General features: G+C 42.7%; 1 protein-coding gene across 1 annotated transcript; it reads left to right on the top strand.

Annotated features, from left to right (window-relative positions):
• Positions 1–1024: 1024 nt before the first annotated feature.
• Positions 1025–6650, top strand: lrrc3ca (leucine rich repeat containing 3Ca). Its single transcript, XM_063482083.1, has 2 exons — positions 1025–1411; positions 5369–6650. The coding sequence occupies exon 2, from the start codon at positions 5454–5456 to the stop codon at positions 6246–6248; it is 795 nt and encodes a 264-aa protein (XP_063338153.1). The 5' UTR covers positions 1025–1411; positions 5369–5453; the 3' UTR covers positions 6249–6650.
• Positions 6651–7197: the final 547 nt, after the last annotated feature.

Here is a 7197-nt window from a genome sequence, read left to right as displayed (position 1 = left end):
TCCACCTATCTGATCCTCATCTAATTGACAAGAGCAGTCTCATAACCTGAGGGCTGCAGAAGGAGCAGCAGCACGGAACGCCATGTTTCATGTATCTCTCATGAGGACTGAGACCCACAGATGTGTTATGATGCTTTTATCCAGCCTGAATCTCATAAGACAAACAATTACTAGTCCCTAAAATAATCTTACAGTAATATGTCTGGACAGACAAAGAAATTACACGTTCTAAATTGAAACAGGCACTGGGATGGGAATGTGAAAAGGATATGTTGGAAAACAGTGATTTTTATTTTATTTTATTTTATTTTATTTTATTTTATTTTATTCTTTATCTCTCACTGCTCCAGGATTATACAAAAAGCAGTTCATAGATGCATAAAATACTGTATTTCAACTCAAATAATGAAAAATTCTTTATGTTTATGCTTGACTCTCTTCCTTAGCACACATTCATCACTATCAATGAAAGAAAAAAAGAAGTTAATCATATGCCTTCTGTTATTCCAGAGCACCAGGGAGGGAGTTTGGGTGAAGTATCCCATTTTATTGATTTTAATTCCATTAATACCTTATGACTGGCTGCTTGGCAGGCTCTCCCAGGCTAGTGGCCATGCACGTCTGTTTTTATAGCGGATTTGATTGGACATCCTTATCGGGTGGCAGCAGGCAGGAAAGGGGACTGGAGACCGGCAAAGATCCACAACGCTGGCAGCCAGGCTGCATGTTTGAAACAACAAGCTTCAGATCAAACATGATCAGTGTAGGCTGCCAGCACAACCGAGCCATGTTTGAGCACTGCATTGTGCATGAGCTCATTTCTGCGTTTGTGTGTGATGGTGTGGGAGGGACACTCTTTTACTTTCCTGGCACCTGATGCATGCACACTGAACTCACGTCAATCCCAGCAATTAGTAGATTCAAATGAATGAATGGATTAAGTCATGCCATCACATGGACTTTTTCTCTGTATATATGTCCAGCACTCAGCTCTAAGCAGTGGCAGATAATATCCAACCAATGCGTGAGACTGTGCATTAATATCAATTTTGCCATGTATTTGGATCAAAGTCAGTGAGTACACCGCCGTCACTGAAAGTCATGCCCTCGCTCTGTTTGCTCGCCAGTTCGCTCAGGCTTGGGCAATGTTGCCTAGTTTTCTCGTTGCGTGGAAACTAAAAGGCTGCTCTGAGTGAGAGCCCTGGAGTGAAGGGGCATTTCCACTGGCGCGTCGTAGTTTCCAGAGCGGCTTTCGCCGCAAGTTTGACGAGCTGCAGGAGGACTTACTGGAGGCGAACCAAAATATCGAACAAGCCGCTTGTTGGAAAGCGCACTGATCTGGTGGAAGATATTATTTTTGGACACTTGCCTAGAAACGCGCCATGGAAGGAAGAGGGAAAGCGGCAAAGACGTGAGTGTTTGTGATACTGGCCACGATGCATGTGTTTTCTTTGTGATAATTTATGCGGCTAATCCAAAAAATATAAAAAAAATCGCAGTTTAAACAAAGATTTTAATAACGTAGCTGCTGTTGGGGGAAAAAGCGCGTAACGGTGCTGTCTATAAACAGGATGAAAGACAAACTTAACAAAGGTATCGGTTGGTATCACCTTTATCTGCTTTCAGTTCATTTTAACCAGATGCTTGTACGTGAGGAAAACTGGTATTTCTGCAGGACCCGGTAGCTGGTTTAAGCCACTCATTTTAGCTCCTGTGATGTCAGCTGGTGTTGTCATTATCATAAATTAAAGTTTAAAACTAATGGCATCACTAGACTGTAAAACTTTATGTTGAGGATTTGAAGATTCAAGTCAATCTTGAGGATACACTGATGAGTCAGTGACACAGTTTTCTAATCTCCAGCACGGAGTGAGAGCCATTGCATCAGAAGAGCTGGCTGCTCGGCAGTATTACTGTTTACTGTACTGCTCTCTAAGTCAAGTCAAAAAGATTTTTATTTGGAAATGGAAATCTACCGAGTGCAGTGTTTTGCTGCACGGAGCCAGAAAAGTGTATCCAGAATAGGGCTTCATGAGCTGAAATCAGTGAAATAATATTTGGCCTGCATTAAAAGGACCAATCCAAGTTAAACAGGCTATAGCGAGGATGTTCATTTGTCCTTTCCTTGTTGCTGTTTACCCAGCCCGCCACAAATAACTGTCAGCTCCGGGGAGAGTGGGGTGAATTGTGCCAGTTTTTAGTTAACGTGACTTTAAAGCGAGGCCATGACAGTAATGCTTTCAAATAAAATATGTACATATATTTCAGGATATGGTGCATCCTTGGTCACAATCACTTTGAATCAGAAATATAGTATTTAAGAAATACAGCTTTCTGAAAAAAGTGGCACAGCATGCCCCTGGTGTGGGGTAAGTTGTGCCTTTGGAAAGAATACCTTGGGGTAAATTGTGCAACTGATTATAAAAGATTCTTTGTGCATACTCAAAAGCCAGTTCAAGGCATTTCATGGGACTTAGACCATAAAACATTGCTTCTAGTGCCTTTATATATTCTGCCAGTTCTTTCTCCTATGCTTATCAAAGACTTGATTGGCAAGTCCAGTTCTTTTATTTCCTGGCCTTATTTCTTTTCCATCTATCTTTCTCTTCTCACTGTATCGTTTTAATGTCATCCTGCATATGTTCATCCTCCTTGCCACCTGAAGAATGGACTCCCCCTTCTCCATCTCGGTCTCTGTCCATGTCCTCTAAAGGAGTGGAAGCCCTGCCTGTCCTCCTCATTATAACTCCTTGGCATGATAGTCTAGTATTAATTGTTGGTCTGAAATTAAGAATGTAGTATAGTTTTAGTGATAAACTGTAGAAATAAAAGCTACAATTACAATAAAATAATATATTTAAAATATTCATAATTGGGGGTGAGTTGTGCCAGTGGCACAGCTTAATCCAGGCCACTTGGCACAAATTACTCCAACACTACTATTTTGGAAAAAATGCATCATCCAGCAGTTTTGAACTAACATCATGGTAGCTGTGTGGACTCATAGTGTAGCTTGTCAAAGCATTAAAACATTTGTGAAACGTTTTCAAACTTGTCTATAACTGTTCAGACAAAACAACCAAAAAACCTTGAGCCTAGAAATTTTACTTTGAAAACCGAAAAACTGTTTTTTTCTTAACTTAAATGTGCTTAATTCTCATGCAATGTAGCTCCCTTCTTTGCAGGATAAGTAAAATGGCTGACTGTTCAAAAATGTGTGGTCACATGACCAATTTCTTCTATGGTTCCCTAGAAACAGGGGGTGGCACAACTTCCCCACTGGCACAAATCACCCCACTTTCCCCTATTTAAAATTCACGTGGTGTTCACAGCTGCCGCAATAGGCTACTGTTGTGAGACTACACACAACAGACACTAACATATATTAGATCTTAATGACTCGGATGTCTGGGTGTGTGTGTCCACGTCATTGCTCCGTATTAAAATGGTCCCAGAGTGTGTGCAGGCCTGACAGCAGTGAATTTAGGAAGTGAGAGATTGACCTGTGGCTGCAAAAGCAATGCATTTGCAGTGCCAGCTGCATCGTTATTTATCACATAGGTCATCCATTACTTTAGGAAGACTAACTGTTCCTAGAACATTTGCATGCATGCAATCTTTTGCAAATGCATTACAGATTTTTTTTAAAAATTTTTTGCAGACCTGTGCCCCACCCTGCTACTCATCCAGCTTACACCATGTCTTCTGTCTTGATCTTATTTACAAGTGTCCCTTGCCTTTTTCCTCTCCTGCCTATTCTTTCTCTTCCAGCTGTCTTTGTCAGCTGCCTCTTTGGCTTACTAACATCTGCCCTTTTCCTCGATCTCTCATTAGTGTCACGCAATGTTCTCTGTGCTGTCACTGTAATGTTACCCCTCTCCTTAAATCGTCGTGATATCATTCTTTCTCTCACAACCCTGTGCTTGTGTGTCCAATTTCCCCGTCTCACCCACATGCTTTCCCCATCTCTGTCACCAGCCCTTTTACTTCTGCTCCCCCATTATCCCTCAGCCAAATACCAGGCTGGCATGCTATGTGATGGGAAAAGTACTGCCTTTAGAGAAGCATAACACTAGCCATACAAGACCCTTAATTTCCTTGGGTTTTAAGCTGTTCTGTCGTGCTGTTTTACTTTCTCGTACACCCTGCTGCCACAGAGTGCAGAGGGAAATCCTTTGAAAGTTGCTTTGCCTGGCCTTGATGAAGACGGATAAATGGCATATCTGAGGGAGGCAAACCGCAGCAGTCAGTGCTTAATAGCACAAGCTTCATCTGTGCTTTGCATCAGTCTCCGTCTCCCCAAATGGCTCATTATTGAGGTTGTCTGACACTCATTTGTTAACTAGTGTGCACTGAGGGTTTTAGCTGCATCTCATGTACACACCACCAGTGCCACTACTCACTACCCTCAACCCCCCCCCCCCCCCCCCCCCCCCCCCAGTCATGTGATACTTTGAGGTACTTAGAGATCGATTTCATTTTTAATCTTGGTAAGTGGATCTTGCTCAGTCCCTGACCATTTTGGAGAAATTAAGGAGCCTGGTGAATTCTTCTTTCTCTTCAAACAAGGCAGATCATCACATTGTCTGTTTAGTTGTTTTGGGGGCATTAGCATTTACCTCAGCATAAAGATTGGGTGGCCAGCGCTAACGTTACACTGACTTAAGGAGTTTTTCCTGAAGAGGATTAGTAACAGGATAGGAGTAAGCCCTTATCAGCTATTAATGAAGTGTGTTAAGGTGGGTTGACCTGCAATTTTCAAAGACTTACCTACAAAATATAAAAGTTTTATCATTTACAGGACACGAAGACAAGCTTTTACCTCTGTGTTACTTGCACTTCCCAGGAAAACTAGAACATGTTAAATAAAAACAATCTGGAAATGTGACAAAAGATGTTAAAGAAAAAAAGTTAAAATGTAGGTGGAGTTATGTTTTGTTTGGAACATTTTTTCCCTCTTAGTGTCACACTACTATGTTAATGCCCGTCTATGTGTACTGAAATAGCCCTGCACTGCAGGGATGTCAATTATAAAAGAGGCACAGTGACAGCAAAGTGTTTTCTTAGCTTGTTTATTGTGCTGGGATGAAGGGAATCTTTGATCCTTTGAGTTTCTTGGAAACACCAGTTGTTGCTAGTTGGCAACACGCTGAAATGAGCGTACAGTATTCCCGCTGCCTCCACAGTGCAATTAGACAAGCTCCTGTTGCTCCCTTAAAAAACATCACCGCTTCTGAAGAACATTTTTAATCATTAGTGTTTTACAAAAGAAAAGTTTTTCACTGTACAAGCTGCTCTTTATTTCTTTCTTTCAGAAGGTAAACTTCCCACAGCCTGTGTCACTTTCTGTTGTTTTTTTATGCAACAGGTTCAACAGTTACTGGGGAGGTTGATGTGGACTTCAGCCCTCAGCTGAGGTGGTCCTCCCTGGAGCATGCCCACCGTATCCCACAATGTCCCTTCTTGCAGACTGGCTGCTACGCCACTCAGTGGTCATGTGTTTGCTGCTGCATAGTTTGGTGCTAATGACCTTCTGCTTTCATCATGCTGCCACGAGTTGCTCCAAGAACTGCTACTGCACCGAGAGCGAGAGTGGCGGCAAGACGGTGCGCTGCAGCAACCTGCAGCTCACAGAGATCCCTCAGGACATCCCCAATGACACACGGCGTGTCTACCTGGATTTTAACCTCCTCACCACAGTTCCAACAAATGCTTTTGCTGGTTTAACCCAACTGGTTGAATTAGACCTTTCACACAATGAACTAAGTGAGTTAGAACCAGGTGCATTCAGAGGCCTCGGCTCCTCGCTACAGTTCCTGGACCTTTCTTCTAACAAGTTAGGAAACTTGACCCCTGATGCCTTTGAGGGGCTGCGAGCTCGCGCCAACCTAACAAACAATCCGTGGCACTGTAATTGCAATTTGCAGATGGCCATGCCTCGTGTGGACCTGGAGCCTGCATCACTGACAGGCGTTGTGTGCCACACTTCAGAACCTGAGAAAATAGGAGTTGAAGGACTTGCCTTTCTGTTGGCACCGGACATAGACCTTTGTGTGGAGATGAAGAGGACTACAGATGTGGCCATGCTGGTTGTTATGTTTGGCTGGTTCACCATGGTCATCTCCTACCTTGTCTACTATGTCAGGGCTAATCAGGAGGACGCACGTCGACACCTGGAGTATCTCAAGTCATTGCCCAGCAGACAGGGCAAGTCAGAGGAATCTTCCACCATTAGTACTGTGGTGTAGGACTGATGATGGAGCTTTGCGTGGGAACTGAAATGGTATCCCACAACAAACAGGACTGCGGTATTGCCCAGCTGTTGTCACGGAGCCAAGTTGGGCAATAAAACATGTGCCGGCACAAGAAAACCAGGCAACCTAGCCCAGATGAATAATTCATGTTTCAGCAGCCCATTAGGAGTTTTTGTTGGCTGGGTTGATGGTTTAGTCTGCGCTAAAGAAGTAAAAGCAGTGGCATCTTTTTTCTTGAACTCCAAACATGGGATACAAATAGAATTTATCCAGTGGTGCATGCACATTGATGTACCTCTCTCACAAACAGACAAGTCAGAAGGAAGCATCAAACAGCAATGTGAACAGTAGGACAAGGCAACACTACAGTATGGAACTCTGTACATCTGTTTCCCATTAAAGTCCTTACAGTATTCACCACTATAATATAAGTGAAGTGTTGTTTTGGGGGGTTTCTTATATTGAACTGAGCTGAAAATACATACAGCATTTGGAATCCTAGTCACTCTTTCGCAGATGCATCACTTCTCATGTCTCCCTGCAGATGTATGCAATGCACGATGAAGCAATACTCAGTTATTCTGTGATGAGTTTGATAGCAACTACAGTACCAGAGCACCATATCGATGAGAACAGCCGACGTCCAACTGGCTCTACATGTAGGGAGTACTTCACAGAAAACTCCTGCTAACTTATGCCTTAAACAACATGTGCATTCAACACATTGTGTGTGTAGGAATGTCCTCTGGCTATAACTGCACATAAAAAGATGTGCCTTTTTCTTTTTCTGGTTGTTGAAGATTTGAGAGGATAGATTTGAGAGATTTGGTGGTTTATCTACTTCTTAACAAGCAACCTTTGCAAAGTCATGACAATTATAGCCTACATGATATCACAAACACATTGAAGCTCTGGAAAATGTGCTAATCATATATCATATATC

This window comes from Pelmatolapia mariae, linkage group LG8, assembly GCF_036321145.2.
Source record: "Pelmatolapia mariae isolate MD_Pm_ZW linkage group LG8, Pm_UMD_F_2, whole genome shotgun sequence".
Lineage (NCBI taxonomy): Eukaryota > Metazoa > Chordata > Actinopteri > Cichliformes > Cichlidae > Pelmatolapia > Pelmatolapia mariae.
This window is presented reverse-complemented; position numbering and strand designations above follow the sequence as displayed.